Genomic DNA, 18,601 nt, shown 5'->3' with positions numbered 1-18,601 from the left:
GACACTCCTTTTTAAAGTGTGTTTAACACACCGGAGAAAACGGCCGGCAACAAAGCAATGCCTCTTGCATTTTTGAAAAGGACACACCCTCCCGGAAATGTGCGCTCCCCCTTTTCTCGTCTGCAGGGAAACAAACACACAGAGAGCTTGAAAATGGATGTCGAGAGATTTAACTCCATTTTATCAAATGTGTGCTCAGTCCACAAGATTGTGGAAATGAAGAACTTACAGCGACTTTGTTCAAAACTTTTAACGCCGTGGGACTATGTTTACGAGCACAAGAGTTCAGCGAGTCACCGAAGGACCGCCCTGCGGATTTACTATTGGTTCTGCAACGTAGGGAATTTTTTTAAACTCTGAAATTGTATCCGCCCATCTAAACACAAAATCAGGGAGAAAGACATCAGTCTTTAGTTAAGCAAAGCGTCTAAAGACTGAATTGTGAGTCTATTGTTTGACTAGAGAAGTCTCGATACTACTTGGTACTGAGTTACTTTGGTTGATACCTTATATCAGCCATGTCCAAAGTTCGGCCCGGAAAACAATCGAGGCCTGTGGATTGATTTGAAATAGCCGGCGACTTGTCTTTCAAAATGCACTTCATGTGGTCTGCCACACATCATTGATTAATCAAGCAAGTTGACTTTGTATTTTTTTCCATTTTTCTGATAATGGCAGGACTATCATACAGTTTGTAGACATGCACCAGGAAGGAGCAGATGGTAAACGAGCAAATGAAAGGTAACCTAATAGCAGATTATTTCCTACTGCGTAACAGACATGACCACAGCAAAGAAGTGTAGAGTCAAAAGTGTGGGCAGTCGCTTTCAGAAGCAGTGGAAAATTAAATACTTCTTTACTGAAAGACAAAACAGTTGCAATTGTCTTTTCTTTTTTTAATAACCCATATGATGCGAGACACAGCTGGCCCCTGGGTATTTTCACATGATCTAATCTTGCCCCCATTTCCAACAGATTGGACACTTCTGCCTTAAAGGTATCGAGTACCAATACCCAGCTCTAGTAAACATACAGTTGGAAAGGTTAGAAAATCATTGTATTCTCCAGCATCCTACTGTATCAACTTGGCTTAACTCTTCATTACAGCTGTATAATTTTTATACTAAGTTTTCAAACCGAGGACTCTATTCCATCAAGGGGAAATATTCAGCCTGACATATTTGGCATCTCTGGCTACTTTGATGATACTTACCCATGCATGGCATGGAGTGGGTGTGGCTCATAATGGTATCGCCCCTCATGGTGTCTCATGTCAATTGGGATGGGCGTGTGAAACGTTGGGAAGAGGTGGTGGGCACCTGTGAGTGCAAAGAAGAGAGACAAATCACAAATTTGAAAATAAATACACTGAATGATGACACTTTTCTTAAAGCTGGCAAAATAAGAAGAGTACTAAACTAACATAGACCAAGACAAACAAATATTAAGGCTGAAATAAATGCCTACAACGCAGCATGACATGCAACTGTACCACTTTACAGTTCCTGTAATCCACCAGTAATTGAAACCATCTCCACTTTGTGTGGCTTTTGCCCCAAGAACTGTATGGTCATTAATGGCTCTCTATCCTATAAGACCAAAGCAGGGTTTACACAACGATGAATGTGTTTTTTATGTGTCAGACAAAGAATGCATGAATCCACCATTTCCTGCCATAAATGGTCTGATGGCTTGAGGGAAGTCTCATTAGGACAACACAGCCGATCCTCATTAATTACTGTGATTACAACGGCTGAGAAGAAGGCGTGATTGTCTTGATTGAAGGAGGAAGAGAGCTCTAATCATAGACAAAAGCCTACTAATTCTCCTTAAGTTTCACATGTTTGATGCAGGGAAATAAAGCAAAAACAACAATCTGAATAACTTCTAACCCAGAGAACATTCAGTTGTGTGTTTGAGTGGTTGTGTGTGGAGGGACAGTGATAGAGCGCACAGTGCAGTGCGGCTCCCTTGGGTCCATCCCTAGTTGCTATTGGGATTCTCTGGCTGTACGGTCCAGCAAACCTGGGGTGGCCTGGGAGCACAGACCACCAAGGTTAAAGGTCGAAGCTCAAAGAGAGCAGATCATTATCTCCACCTGAGAGGACCACTGGGACTGGGCAATGAAGCGGAAATGGGTGCGTTGTTTCACACCTGTGTGATGCCAATATGCCACATATTGAGGACGTCTGAACCCAAATGACAGACTGCCGAATTGATAGACATTTAGGAATAAGTACATTTTTTTTACAGTTTTAATTCAGTCAGTACAACAACAGATAATTATCTTGATTCAATTCCACTTTGGCATTTTTTTTCTTGAGTGCTGTTAAGCTACTGTCAATGAAACCCAACACTTCCTGCTAAATTTTCACATTAAACCTGGCAGGAAAGGGATTACTTATGTCCATTCAGCCAGTGGTGGGATTTTAATATGGATACAGAGACTTTGCATTTAGAGCCAGAGTTTTTCACTGTTATCACAATGATTATAATATCCTTTAGATTCTCTTTTCCAGGTCTGCAATTTTCAAACACCTCCCTGTTTGAGATGCGCCTTGCAGGGCCTAACGTGCTGCAGACAGTGCTGTAAAAACAAGGTGTAACAAGACTCTGTGGCTTCAGGCTATGACAGAATGCTCAAAGTTGTTTTTAGGTGATGCCATTTACAAAGGCAGACATTACTGCTACTTAACCCTGATTGAGTCTTTTGTTATTGTGATTCAGGCAATCATCATGACGTTGTACCATCTTGTTTTTAGTTAATTCTGATGGGATTACACACGACTGGGAGAGAAGAGTTCCCCTGAGGGCAGCCCTCAACTGTGAACCATTTGACTGGTGTGGAATTTGTTTAAGAACAAGCATTACCCACAATGACTGTTTTCCCTTTGAAAACATACCATTATGACATTTGATGAAATCAGGCATGCAAAAGATACAGTAGATTATGGTAGGAATTTTGTTCAGTTGGTTAATTCTTGTTTTCGTGACGCAAAGCATGAAGGTTGCGCCAAGGTATCCAAAAGGTTCCTGAAAAGATTTGGCGAATGGACTGTTCTTTACTTATCAGTAGAGGGGGTGGCTGAGGTGTGACTTCTTTTTCTTTCTTTTAATTCTGACCCTTCCCAAAGCTACAAATATTTTTCTTTCAGCCTCACTAAGTGAGTGGGGAGAAATGCATGACCCTCCCTCCACCATAAATTAGTTATTAGAGTTTAAAAACTCACCCTATCATATTTGAAAGTTAAAGTTGAAGACGAAATCCTGGAGTTTGAAAAAGCCCTGGTTTTTCACTGGTGTCATGCATGCTGCACACTCTAAAAAATGATTCACAGCCTTAGTGGATACCACTTTAAATAAAGAAGTTTTTCAACTCAAAAAATTACATTTGTTTCATTGAGATGTTTTAGTCAGTTGGCAACTTATTTTCAGAAGTTGGTTGAAATCAAAAACAAGGACTGAAGTAAAATAAAAAAGTTGCATGCAAAGTGTAACCTTCACTTTTTCAAAAGCTGAACCAGTAGATTATATTTTGAGTGTCTGTGCATTAATGGGCAAATTTTAAAATGTCCCTATTTTTATCTCAGATTTGGTTATGTATTTTGTCTGACTGAAGCATTTGTAACACATGGTGTGCCAAGGACTGTTGGAAATTTGAAAATCAACCAACGATAATTTCTACGTTTACAGTTTCTGTCTGTGATAAATCATGTAGTGTCTTTTTTTGTAAAAAAAAACATGCATGTTTTCTTCAGTGGTAAAACAAATACAACCACCAAGTTGTCAATCAATATAAAAAAACATAAGCCCATCCCCAGTGTTTAAAAAATTGTTTGACATGCCTCCCTCTTTTTGCACCACCTCATAAATAAAGAACAGTCCCTCATGTCTGCATTTTTTTTTAAAGACTATACGTAGCTGCTGGCTAAGTAACAAAATAACACACTAGCCATAAAAACAACTGATTTTTAAAGTTGAACTTAAAACATGATTAGTACTGCCAGGGGACCTCTGTCTACTGGGATCATTTCAGCAGGAAATTCTACTTTAGAAATTACCAGGGCAGATTAGCACAGCAGTAAAATAAATAAATTCCCTGAAAAACTTTACAATCACTGGATGTCTGCAGGTAAAATAAGTCTCAAACTCAATATGTTCCACTGAACTCCCAGAATAGTGAAAATCTGTGATGCCAAAGTGAGTTGTAAAACTCCATTTGGTGCCACATGCTCCTTGTCTCCTCTCGTCTTTGAGCTCACAGGCCCAAGAGCTCTGTGTTTCTATCAAGATCTACGCCGCTGGATCTCAGCCAGCGACCCTCCCATGCTTTTGTGCGCGAGACAGGCGGCCAATTCCGAGTCAACTTGTGTGTTACAAAGCCAAAAGAGGCACCCAGTAAATGAGTGAGAGGGAGTGAGAGCTGGGAAAAGGAGTTTGAGCTTTGTTTCACAAGTGGAGCCAGAAGTTGGGGCTTTGTCTGAGAGGTGCCCCCTGCTTGTGCTGCCTGGCACATCTCTGGTGGAGAGGGGCGGGAGGGCACGGTACAAGGAGACTAGACTACGACAAAGACAGCAAGGTTGTGCTGGAAGTCAGGCCAGCACTGTAGCTTCATTTAGACAAACTGGAGGGTTGACCAATTAAACTGTCACACTGCAGGACCCTTTTGTTTTTTTTTCTTTAATTAATTTTTTTGGGCTAAGAACTCATTACTTTGCACTTGTGTTGTGATGTATTTTCTTTTGATAAAGTTTTGGTTTCCACAAGTAGGGCTCTTAACACCCTTTTTTTTTAGCAGGGGTTGTTTATATTAATATATGCCTTTCTTGGCATCTGCCTAATCAAAAGCCTCCATGAAGCATAAATGAAAACTGCTGATGGAACATGGCTGTTTATTGATATGAAAAAGTCATAGATTACCACAAATAATGTTCAGTCCACTAGTGCGCACCAAGCCGACGCCTCAGAGGCCGATTTCCTCCCCTGCCCTCTCTCAGTTTGAGGCTGCTAAATGTGAGGGCGATAAGGGCTGAACAGGCCCTTCCATCACCCAGACAGCTGCATTGTCTCCTGGACTGCAGGGACAGCTACCGACAGGTACACAGCCAGGACAATTCACACGCCTCAGTTTCTTGATTTACTGCGTGCCTGTCCCCTCTGGGTGTGTTGGCATGCAGGATTACTCCACCCTGGGCCTCATACTGTATATCCAAAACAGTGCTAAGGACTGTTCAGATGACATTAGCACAACTTGTCTCAACATTCGTCATAACATACTGTGACACTGAGATGGAGCACAAAATGATCAAATGAGTTGTAAAATCTTGTCTTATAGTACCATGAAGCATTGTGCAGGATTTGGGAACTGATTAATCGCCAATCACATGGATCTTTTGCCAAAACTGGACTTCCTGAAATGGATTTCATTGTCTCAACAGTGCCTGAAATCACTCACCCTCACTGACAGAGCTCTTTTTAATGCAGTGCTAGTTTGGATTTGAACACCCACTAAACGATGAAGCCCCACTTTTGGGTCATTAAAGATCATAAGGCATATTTCTGGACCAGAGAAACATTTTCATAGTTCGAAAAAAACCCTCTTTTTGTTGTGTCTGCACTGTAAGAACCTGTTCTATTAGTACAAATAGATCCTAGAATACCCTTTTGAGGAACTTTTTTGGCTCCTGTTTCAGAGTAGGTACTTACCCAGCACAAATAGAAACTGTGACTGATGTAAGTGTATAGTCATTGGTTGAACACAGCCAGTGCACTGTCAGCTGCTAATTTTAAAAATCCTTGACTAAACAACAGACAACACAAGACACAAACAACTGGACGGACAGTGAGGTCCAGATTTTACTGAGCATATATGCGACGTTGGAAATACGGGATTTTGACTCAGCAAAGCTAAAGTGACGGTGCTATACGAAACGCTAGCCAGCTTACAGTATGTCACATGGAGTTGGCCGTGCGAATGCAAACAGAAGCCCCTTTTACACCAGCTCTTCAAGGCGGGAATATCACACTGTTATTCCACCTCACGATGCTGTGTAAAAGATACAACTGCGGAATGCGGGGACAGGGTTGTCTCACCTTTAAGCCAGCATCAGAAGTAGTAACAGTGCATAAAAGGGACAGCCGGCAGGGACAGAGGCTGATGCTGTTGTGTTACATATCACGCCAGTCGCACCTCTTTTGCTTCTGCTTTGCATGCATGCTGTCTATAATACACACAGGAGCGTATGATGTCGCCGTTGTTTGGTTCTGTGTAAAAAATCAGAAGTGGCATAAGGAAGGGACTTTGTAGCTGCCCTTTAGAGAGATAAAAGTAAAATGTGTGAAGGTATGTAGTTCTTGGGGGATCTCCACAGTGCGCACTTCCTCTCAGGGAGTCCCCAGAACTTTTTGGTCTGTAAACACCTGATAAATTGTACTATTTTAACCATTACTAAAGGTCCATTGGTGTTTTGTCCTTTTCAGCTATAGGCTATGTTTTACTTTCAGATGCTAATTTGTAAAAACATGGCAAGGGCTCAAAATGCAGTTAAGTGCACAGTGTACTAAGGGGCTTTTGTGCTGATATAATCATATATCATAAATCATTCCAGCCCACAGGAACCTTTAACTGGTGGTCGTTTTTAGGCACTGTATCTGCTCTGATCCCTCATAACGTGTTTTAAGACTGAACATATCTTTGCCCCCTAGTCCCCATGATGAAACTCCAGACGTGCCAAACATCCTGCCACATCTTCCCCTCCTTTTTAGTTTGCATCTTAAAGCCCCAGTTTGATCTCTCACAAAAGACAATGCCAGGTGTTCGATGTTAACAAAGGCCCCTTCGAGTCTCATGACTCAGAGACAGAAGGGGGAAAAGCACTCTCTCATTATGTCCAAATGAAGCCCGAGATCAGGACCATACTGAAGTGGAGAGTGGAGTGGGCTCATGTCTTCGAGGAAGTACTCAACGATAATAATAATGCCCTGAGAGGCCAGGCAAGGCCAGGAATAATTTTGAAGAGAAAAAAAAAAACGCCTTTGTCGTGCTTTGAGAGAAAGGGGCAGTGAGAGACAGCGAGAAAGAGAGAGCGAGGGAAAGAGAGGGAGAGGGAAGCACAGAGAGACAGAGAGAGAGAAAGAGAGAAGTGAAGAGCAGAGGAGTAGGGGAGGTGGGGGTGCTCAATTCAGACAGGAAATTCCAGCAGAAAGAGTTGGCTTGGATCCTAACTACACAGCACCGTGCCAACGGCTATACACAAATGCTCATGTGCATGCATACACACTCACACACTCACAATTACACACACAGATACTGATTTGTTCTGCAGTTCACTCTCAGTAAGCAACCGTCAAGAGTGACTGAGACAAACACAGATGTGTTACTTTGAGGTTCAACAGACATGTCTTTCTTAAACACACACACACACGCACACACACAAAACACACTATAGCAAGTGTTATGCCCAAGGTTAATAAAAAGTGTATGTTTGGCCTAATCCAGGAATCCTGTGCTACACACACAACACGAAACCTGCAGGTTTAGTTTGCAAGACGTCGCTTCCTCTAGGGCAGTACATGGGCGAGTGATGGCGACAGAGGGATTAGAGGCTTACAGAAGAGCACGGAACCACTGCCATCTATGAAAGGAAGTCTTAACAGAGTGGCTCTTTACTTTTAACAGCCCTCAGGGAGAGTAAAATGATACCTTTTTTATTGATCGGGGGATTTTGGGCAGAAGGTAAGTGGATTAGGCCAGTGGTCTCCGTAATGACACAAGATGGTTTGAGCGGAAATTCATTAGTCCCTGTGAACTCATGCAAAGTCTGTGTATGTTATGATGTACACATCAAACACTTGCTCCCTGGGAAGACTAACACAGTTGTTTTCCAGAGGTTTTGAGGCATTGCTGTAAAGAGGGCATGGTACTTGAAGCTTGTAACTTTTTTATAGCACATTATGAAATCAGATGTTTAGATTTCAAATAAAACAATGGCCATTAGTCAGTAGTAGGTGGAGACCTTGTGTTTGAGCCTCAACACTTTAATTGCCTGGATTGAAATGTGTCCATAGTACGTAGTGTTCAAAATTGTCAAATAGAAAAAACTGCCATTGAGTGAATGCTCAGATTCCAATTGTGACTGCTTTGTTTAGGCAAAGTTCTTCTGCAGCTACTTGGGTAAAGACAACATGCAACATTTGAGAAACTTTGCTTTTATTCTTTCATCTGATAAGAAATAGGTTTCCGATAAGAGCATATTTGCATACTTCAAAATAAAGTACCAAGTGGCGCCCCCAGAAATTTTCCCTAGTGGTGGCCATATGGGACCACTAAAGGCCTTAGGGTGGCAGACCAAAAGCCATAACTGAATTCGATTATGATTATGCTGTTGTAGTATATATATATATATATATATATATATATATATATATATATATATATAGGCTAGATGAAAACTATGTGAATATAGGGAGTTAAGGAATCACATATTGATATACTTTGGTTTCCTATTTTATAGTAAATGTTTCTAATTGTCTGATGTGTATAGACCAATACAGGTACAGTTAACATTTCAAGTTCCACAACAATCCTGTTTTATTGTGTTATGTATCTGCATGTGTTAGGCAATTCTTTGTTCTTTAAATGGACTGCTTGTCCTTTTCCTTAAAAAGACAAATGTACAGCTTTAATTTGAAGGAGTGCATTGATTGTAAGTAACAAAACATTCACTAGGAACAAGCCATGTCAAGATTAGAAGAGACTTTTACCCATAGAACCAAGTTTTATTCTGATATCTTGACGCCTCCTCTGACCTCCCTTGGGGGTGCCACTGAAAGTACTGTGACTCAAGTACCACAACTCGGGTACTGTATCAGTACTAGTATTAAAGCAGGATTAATCAATTTTGTGGCCACTGGCTGAGGAGCAAACACAAATTTACATATTATTACCAGAACATGTTACCAAACAGTTGCCAACATACACTTCCAACAGACACAAACCAACACTAGCTTCAATTTAAAGTCTTGTTTTGGTGTCTTACCAAAGCTAAGTTGAACATTCACCCTCTTTTTTTAGCTCTTTTGTGGGTCTCCACCAACTCCTCAGTGATATAACTGTCTCTTTAGCTACTAAATGCTCCACTATGTTCACAATCTAATCGCTAACTTTGTCTGCTGTTTGGTGCTGCACAGGCTGTATATACTTGCTAAAAATAGCTGCAAGAGACAGGGTTGATGAAAGCATAGAAGCTGAGCCAAAACAGTTAAGTCGTAGACAGCTGAACCAAAACAATAGACTGAAAGATGTTAACATGCTTCACAGGAGCTTAGGGAAACTTTGAAGTTGGGTCATAATTCTCCATCACTACACACTTTTCAATGTACCCATTTGATTCATCGTTTATCTGATGATACTGCATTAAAAAAATTAAATGATACACGAGCCTTGTTGCAGTGAAGTCTTATTAAGTGTGTTCTGATCAGCTGTGTGTATCTGAGTTAAAAACAACAAACAAAAAAAAACAGATTAACAAACAAACAAACAAAAAACAAACAAACAGTGGGTTATTATAAGGGCCTTGTGCCTGTGTTTATATCTTGTTGCCATGACGCCCCCCCAGATGTGTTGTATCACCTCACAGGAGCTGTTGTGTAGCTGCTTGGGCCTCTGCTGCCTCTGTTCCTGTCCCTCTGTGTTTACAGAGCCCACTCAGACCCAGCTGGCCTCTCTCCTCTGCGATCAGTCTCTGTCAAATCTGCACGCCGGCCTCAGCCAATCACTCCTTCGTCTCAGTGTCAACCCCAACGAACCCACCACCAGTATGATCCATCACCTGGGCTACAAGGTGCTGCACTGCCTCTCCTAATTGTTCTAAAGCCTGAGTGCTACTGAGACCTTATCTCACCTCAGTTGATATTAGCTGGTGGTACTAACGCCTATGGAGTGTAAAATAGGTACCAAGGGAAGCAGAATGACACATGAAGACTCTACATTTTTGTCAGATGATTGCTCCTCCAAAATGTCAGAGTTTCCTTTAAAAAATATTGCATTTTTGGAATTCTGAAAACTTTATGATCTCAGCCCAGTTGTTCCATAGTTGCCGAAACACAACAATCAGAATTAGGTTTTTATCTGAAATGGTGGTATAATCAGTGATGTCCGGCAGCAGCATCTGGGGATCACTGGTTAACGACCGCCATGCATCACCTGGCCGGAGTGTTTAGCTGGGATGGGTATACCCTTCATATGTTAGTGTGTGATGTTAGCGTACAGGTAGCTTAGCTTACCAAGCCGCTCCTTGTGGCAGGCAGTGGGCCTCAGTGAAGACTGATGAGGTGTCAGGATAATCAGCTTCCCTCGCAGACTTCTGATTTATCGCCTGGCCCCTTTAGAGCACAGGTGTAGGGCTGATCAAGTAATTAATGCACTCGGTTTGTTATTGTTGCAGCGGGGGTAATTTCAATTCAGTTGGGTGCAAGGAAAAACAAGATAAAACCTCAGTCTTAGTTATAGCGAGTCCATCGTGCAACACACTGTGTGGAGTGATGCTTGAAATACTGAGTTGTCACTATTATATGTTTTCTACTTATGGAATTCACCAGAACAACTCGTAGAAATCAGCTTATGTGCGACTTCATCAATCTGTTTCTCGTTGTCTCAGGTCTGAACAGCATTTGCTTGCCAGTTTCTGGCAAGTGTAAACGCCAAGTAACTTCAAACGGCGGGAACTCGGAGCTTTCCTCTGTCTTCCGTGAGCCCTTTAACCCCTGAGACACAGCTGACGGAGAAGCTGCCAGTTCACACAAAGAGTGTCCTCAGCGCCCTATGACGGCATCCTCAGCGCAAGCTAAGCACCCCTCCTCAGCCACTTGTAAACAGGGCTTTTTTTCTTGAAAGGAAAGAGGGGAGAGGCAGAGGAAATAACCCAAAACACCACACAATGTGTGGGAGAGGGAGGCAGCACACATCGATCTACAGCCGTCTCAGCTGGGGGTCACCATGAGGTGAGGCGCCCCCCGGGGAGAACACTCTCCAGGCCCAAGCGGCAGGCTGGGGAGTATCTCCTGGACGGACCTGGCCTGGTCTCCATCAAACTGCCATGCTGAGTTTCTTAGATGTGTCTGCGGTCTTACAGAATGATACACAACATTTTCCCTTTTGAACAGCGAAGACTCCAATGCTATTTAAGACACAGATGGATTTAGGCTTAAAAAGGCCAGAGGTAAATTCTTCCTGAGGGACCTTTAAAATAATTCATGTTTAAAATAATTCACATCCCTAAAAATGTTTACACTCATCAGCATGGAGGTTTTATTAAATAAACCACTGATATCCATTAGTTTCATGGTGACATTAATAGCAGCAAAGTTTACAACAGCTCTAAAAACATGTGACCCATTTCAGACTTAACTGTAGGACAGCCAACATCCCTCTACTTTCCCTTCATGTGTGTTTGCATTACAAAGCTGAACAATTCTTAGTATTTTAAAAGTGTGGTGACAGGTGAGAATAAACTGTAAAATACATGTGCTACACTCCATTTGTACCACCTAAGATAAGGCTTATACTTACATTTGTTTATGGTGACTCAAAGGTCGACTCTCACTAAATAACTGTAAACATCCTCTGAGTGTTACTGAAGCTGGAAATAGACCTGAAAGAAATCAAGACTAACTCAGCTGACTGTTGGTGGCGTTCATAACACAGGGCAGAGCATCTTCAGTGCAGGCCCCTACGCTCTCAGGTCATCTATCCAGATAAGATAAAACGTTAAGACTTAGCTGTTTATATACACACACAAAAACGCGCACGCTCACACACAGCAGCAGCAGGGCTTTATAAACCCCTTCTTGTCTGGCCTCTTTCTTCAGGGCAGGATTGAGCGTGGAAACCATCTCACTCTGGGAATTTGTTTTAAAGCACTAACAAGAAACAGCTGTGAAGCAGGTCAGAGGGCCTCTGACCAACTGGATTGGCTGTCAGGTGATCACCCCCCCCCCGCCTCTTAGTCAGAATAACCATGGAGAAATCTATCTTAAAACACACAGTAAGGACTGAGACAAACGAGAAATTAATTACATGTAAAACCATCCCTTTTTTCAAGGAATGCAGAAGCAAAGTCTTTAGTTTGTTAGCTTGGATTGGTTGCTCATGGGATAATAAATTCACACATTATTTAAAAGATGCATCTGCGGAATGGACTCCTGTTTCATTCATTAACTACTGACTACTACTAACCAATATGAGACAAGAGTGCATTTCTATGTAGGCTGATGTGGAAGTTAGCCTCGCCCTGGTTCACTCTTTAAAAATCCTATGGGATTTTTCCATTGCATTATTGCAGAAAATAAGCTCTGTGGCAAACAAATGTTTATGATACTTGCACGTTTTGTTCAGCAAGACTATCTTCAAGAATGAACATGACTTTCATGATTTTTAAAGCCCAAATGCAATCACCAGAAGTAAAAAGCTAACATGACTTAAGATCCCTACCAAAACAAGACTCTAAAGCTGTGTTCGGCAGGATAATGCTCTGTACTCTCATTTGGCTACTTCTTAGCAGTCGCCTTTTTTGAGACAAATAAAAGTTTTAAAATTCACAAGTGGGATAATAGCTTTATTATTGTATGTCATACAGCAAAGCGTGAAAGTTTCTTAAGCTTGTGTTAACCTTATTTCAGGTATCTAACCAAAAACCCACTCTATAACTGAAACCATAAATTGTTTATTTAGCCTTACGGGACATGCATCCACAGTCTGAAAATACCAAATTCTGACAGATGACACTGACCAACAAACTGAGATAAACAACAGTGTAGCTACTCTTTCTGCAGCATTTTTGGTAATAATTCCACTCTAGGTAAGCCGGAGTACCAGCGTGGCAATAAAAGCATTGTAATATCTTGGGGAACATTTGATTCAGTGCTTAAACTAAACTAATAGCCTATTGACGTTTCTTTTTCTTTTATTTATTTAGCCTAGGCAGAACTAGTGGAGTTATCAAATACTCTCTGATCTGAATTAAATCAATATTAAATTACTACGTGCTGCAGTATATCCTGTTGTATCACTGCAAATGGAGGCTATCTGTACTTTTTGTGTAACATTGTCAACAATATTTCCATATACTAAGGGAAATAAGTACAAACCCCTACTTTTTCTGATGAATACTTCTAATTCATATTAATTCAATTTGTGGTTAAACCTTACAAAGTGTAGAGCAACATTAATTAATCCTATGTTCCTGCAGTTGTGATCAGTAAACTATGCTTGATGACTTGTTTTCCATCTGTTGTTGTTGGAGCTAGTTGGACTCTGTTGTAAGAGCCAATTGAAAAAGGACAACACCTAATGCTTCACAGTGATGACAGAGAACTGATTTATGAACCAACTTAATTTTATAGCCCTTTAAAAGCACAGCCTTGTGTTGCTAGTTCCATACCCGGCATGACCACATTGATCAACACCTTTGGAAAGACATTTTCCATTCAATAACCCCTTCTTTTTCTTGCTCTTCGACATTATGCTCTTTATTGAAGCATCCTAGTTGTTTTATACAGAATCAGTGAAAGGAAGTAGTCCCAGGACTCAGCATGGAAAGATCCAGGTCTGAAAGGTGCAGAGACAGGGGACAAAGAGGCTGATTTTTTTACTTTCAGCAACTGGTGAGTGACATGGAGTCAGAGCTGTGTAGATTTAGTAACATGTAGAAAAGTGCATGCACAGTGCTACTGGTTATTGGTGAATTTAAACAGCATCAGCTTTCCTTCCTGTCTCTTGTGGTTCAGATAGAAAAACAATAAACAAGACTGCCTGGCTTCAGGCTAGAGAGGAAGAAGTGATGAGAGTCACTTGATTCGGTGATAAGAAAAGGAAAGGAAAAAGGAAGAAGAAGAGGGCATGGAGTCAACAATTGCATGAATTCTGGGAATTTTCTGGGATCTGCCAACTCACAAAACATGATTTTAATGCTTCTCTGCAATGGAGTGCCAGGATTACTAAACAGAGAGGCTCCTTTTTGCACAAAAAAACATCATTCTTCCTGACTTGATGTCTTGTGATGCCATATTTTGTAAAGGGTTTTGTTCCAGCTGTAAAGCTTATTATTCTGCAATATAAAATGGGACCAAATCTTCACCCTCCAATTTATCAGTTCTGAATGACTCATTGCTTCACTCATTCACTCATTGCAGGGATATCTCAGTCTCCTCCCTGCAGCTAGGATGCGCTGTGAAAGTGATCTGAACAGTGAACATTTGCATTTCTCTGGCTGTTCTGCAGCCTGGAGGGCAGCTGATATGTTTACTTGGCCTTAATGCAAGTATGGAAGTCAAATAAACAAGGGGCCCTATGAGTAACACATGTCGCTTTCATCAGTCCCTTGCTGGCAATAGGGTTGAACCGTTTATAAAGGAGAGGGATTTGTGACATTGAAAGAGAAAAGGGGCTTGCTCTAAGTTAGTCTACATGTCTGTCTTTATTAGATTTTTTGCAGGCAGATGGAAAGGCCATCAAGCTGAGTAGTGGAAAGCTTAAGTCAGAGAGGAAATGGCAAACAGAAAACAGTTAGCCTGCAGGGTCAATTACACCTGAGTTTGTGTACAAATCAAAGAAAGTTTGCTTTTGTGTGGAGCTGTACTTGAAATCAAGCGTATCTTTGATTGTGTGTGCTCAGGTGCACACATGCACACCGATTATAATGTGGATGTGGTCCCTGACAGTTGACAGCGGGGCAGCAGAAGTGCCCTGAAGGCTCCAGAGACAAGAACAGAGTGGCCAGGACATTACTCAGCAACAACAAACAACAGCCCTCAAGATAAGGAATCATTTGTCATTGAAGGTGCACTGACAAACGGCATGCATTGTGTGATAAAATTAGCCAGCACGCCGCTTCCCTTGTGTGACACTGAGAGAGTTGAGTCACCTCGGGGTAAGCCTGTGGGGGAATCTCTTTTATCTGACAAACACTAACGTGGATATGGTTGAGAAGGGCTCTCAATCATAAGCAAGTTGCTTTGCAGTTTTCTAACTTTTATTCATGAGGGGTTTGGTTCCAGCTATCTTGTTTCAATACGTTAATTATATTTTGACAGAATAATGAGTGACACAATGTAAAAACCAAGAAGAGAAATTAATCAGAATTAAAAAGAAATTAAACATTGGCTCTCTGATAACGTGTTTCAGGATTATTGTGATATAAGTTTTGTGTTTTGTCTAATGTGGCATATGTGAACTCTGTTGGTCACACTTCATTAGTTACAGAATTATACATATTCATACTGGGAATCTGTCCAGTTTAATAACAGACCTGAACTGATGACTAGGGATGCACCACATTGGATTTTTTGCTGATAACCGATATGCTGATATATAACAATTTATTTGGCTGACAACTGACATCGATATCGATATAAGATAAATCTATATAGATAAAGTTGCAACTGAACTTTTTAATTCAACAGATTTCTGTGCTACAATAGAAGCAAATTTGCTTCATCATAAAAGTTCTAATATATGATAATTAGTAGGTTGCTATATTGTCACATGGTACAGACCATGCCTTTGTCAAGTCCATGGAGAAGATTATAGAAAGAATATGGACTGTTCATTAGTTATTCATAGGGTTCAATAGGAACAAAGCTAAGCTTGTCAAAGCTAAGCAAGGCCGTTAGTGATCACAAAAGATCTATCTGTCATACAAGAGATTTTAATTTGGTAATTGAACAATTAATGACAGTTGAAAGAACTCCTCTGAAGATGTCAATAGGGACATAAAACATAAGGGCTATATCTGCCTTCACAGCCTCCACTGTTCATGTGGAACAAGTAAAAAGAAACTATTATTTTAATCCTTTGGACTGGCTCATTGTATACTGTCCCTCTGCATCTGGACTGCATTGTGTGTTCATTTGCTCTAAACTACTCAGATCTACCCGTACAGTGTTTCGGCACATATGTCAAAACACACGAATGTCAAAATGAAAGAATCCAATTCCACATTGAGGCATAATATAATAAAGTTAAAGGCTGTTTCGAGGGGGTTAAAGCAAATGAAGAATAGAATGGAAACGGCGATGACAGCGCTACAATCAAGTAGTTGAAAACGTAGCTAAAGCATGCAGGTTCTGATTAAAGCCTAAACTCCCTATATCCCTGGACCCCATGCAACCTGAAACCAGGCGACTGAGCTGTGATTAAAGAGATGAGGAGAGCCTCATTCATAGAAGAGTTGAACGCACAAAATTTGTGCATGTGAAAAGCAAGTTTTACTTCATGAAAGATTAATCTCAATGTCAGAGTCAGTGACTGACAGATGCCTTATTTTCTGCAAAAAAAAAAAAAAAAAAAACAACCTTTCGTTGATTTTAAATACTGTACATTTTTGTAGGTGCTACTTGTTTATCTTAAAGCCACACTCCACCAATGTTAAACTTGAGGGTCAGTTTCCCAGTAAGGGTGATGCTCACCCAGTGTTAACATCAGCCAAAACATTAAAACCACTGGCAGGTGAAGTGAGTAGTAACACTGATCATCTTTTTACAATTAAATCACAGCATTCATATGGATGCCACTTGTTGTGCTCCGCCTATCCAAACACCACTGCCGACAAAGTAAACCTTCTCATGGTGACAGAACAACCCGACGGCAGTAGCCCCTTTTACACTGCCAGATTTTCGGTGAATGTTGGGCCGTTTTGCTGGCAAGCTGCAAGGGTTTAGACACACAGAGCTGGATTGGTGAGTTGATCCGAGATGCCCAATTTTCCGCCTCTTGGGGTAGTCATATTGGTGGAACCTTTTTAGTTTAAACAGACCAAAGCAGCCTTCCGCAACAGGAGGGGTTGTCTGACTTGTGGGAGGAGCTGTTGATGACACCGCACATGCGAGCCACTGGCAGTGGATAAACAGGAAACAGCTGATAGCAGGAATTAGCGAGCAGCTAGTAGCAAGAGGGAAACGCAAACCTGACAGACAGTGTAAAGATGAGCAACTGGGGAGACAAGGAATTGCGCGCCCTCCTTGCCCTGGCAAACGAAGAGGCCATTAACCGTCAGATGACAGGAATGGTGAAGAACAGGCCGACTTATGAGAGAATCGCCGAAGGACTGACTAGCCGCAGCTTCCCTTCCACGTCACTGTTTACGTCACACACTGAGCTACATGTTTGGTTACTTGCTCACGCCCGCAAATGCCCCAAAAAAGGCACATTCTGTATAAACAAAAGTAGGTAGGCAGCATTTTGCCGCACTCCCCGATTTTGTTTTTATACTGCCAATGCTGAAAGAAGGCTGATTGGGCTTTCCTGCAAATCTGCACAACTACTATCTAAAAAGGGCTAGTGTGTGTGTGTGTTGGGGGGGGCCAGTAGAACTTGGCCTCTTGATAACTCAATTTTATATCTTTGTATTTCTCTGGTGATTAAGAAAGTACACCACTAAGTCACCTTTAAGTCTGTTGCAACAAACATCATTATTTGTGACACAGATACTGAATAATGTGAATCTCTGCAATCATACCACAGACAATTGAAACTAAAACACTGTACATTCTAATTATGTCTGTATAATCTGTACTGTATTATAATAACATATCCATGTTTGGTGACCCATACTTAAGAGTTTTGACTACAGGCCATCGTACTCTGTCATTGAGCCCATTTCTAGACTGAATTACTGCCAGAGAACTTCTATCAACACACAAAGTGAAACATTTGGGGAACAAATTGAAGACAGTGTCAGTAAAGTATTTCTTACTTGGACTACAAGAGTGATGATAACAGTGGGATTTCATCAAACCTCCACATTTTGGAGGGCTAAAATAAGACACCCAAAAGTGGGAGAGAGAGACATAGACTATCTCAGCCTTAGTGACGGCGCAATTGAGTGGCGACATGGTGAAACAATTACAGTGTGGAGTCACGCCAAACTCCAGGCTCCAGAGCAAATCCAGGGTAAAGACGTGTATGCTTATCTTGACTCGATTCAAAAAGAGGGGCGGGGGTAAGAACCCTTGGTAAATTGTCTCTAACAGCCTGTTTCCAGTGCTGAATTCCATTTATTAAACCTAGAAAATGTTGTTTTACATGTCTTGAAGAATCCCCAATGGGAATTTTTGCTCAGCTTTTATGTGCTAAACAAATGACTGCAGACTGACTTATCATATAATTCTTTCACCATTTCATGTGGGGTTCCCTTCAATAGAAACAAACAAACAAAAACCATCTGGCTCCTTAGGTTGGAGATGGTCGTCTTGGAGTTTAGGCATTGTGGCTTTTGTTTTTGCTAGGCCTTGATTAGAAAGTATTTTCCCTTTACCCTGCTTCAAAGCCCGAATCCAAGAGCACATTGAAATTTTAACTGTTCCTGCCTGGCTCTTGATAATGATCCACATGTGGCACAGTTGTGATCTTCATCAACCAACTCTTCTTTGAGTTTTCTGTGGGGAAAGGGTGCCACATGCTGCCACTGTATTATTCTTAATCTTCTCTTTAAATGCACCACATTAAGTACTTACAGCAAACATATGAAGTTGCACTGTATGCTGTGGTTTAGGAAAGGGGGAATGAATTATGGCTCCGGCAAAGGAGATAAACACAGTTGAGATT

At 41.2% G+C, this 18,601-nt stretch overlaps 1 protein-coding gene across 1 annotated transcript in view; it reads right to left on the bottom strand.

The window, feature by feature from the left end:
* gli2a (GLI family zinc finger 2a) overlaps positions 1-18,601 on the bottom strand; it is a 110,741-nt gene that overhangs the window by 46,905 nt on the left and 45,235 nt on the right. Inside the window, exon 3 of the mRNA XM_049594834.1 lies at positions 1,214-1,319. Coding sequence (XP_049450791.1) covers positions 1,214-1,319 — 106 coding nt within the window. The remainder of the gene's footprint in view (positions 1-1,213; positions 1,320-18,601) is intronic.

Source organism: Epinephelus fuscoguttatus, linkage group LG13 (assembly GCF_011397635.1).
Source record: "Epinephelus fuscoguttatus linkage group LG13, E.fuscoguttatus.final_Chr_v1".
Lineage (NCBI taxonomy): Eukaryota > Metazoa > Chordata > Actinopteri > Perciformes > Serranidae > Epinephelus > Epinephelus fuscoguttatus.
This window is presented reverse-complemented; position numbering and strand designations above follow the sequence as displayed.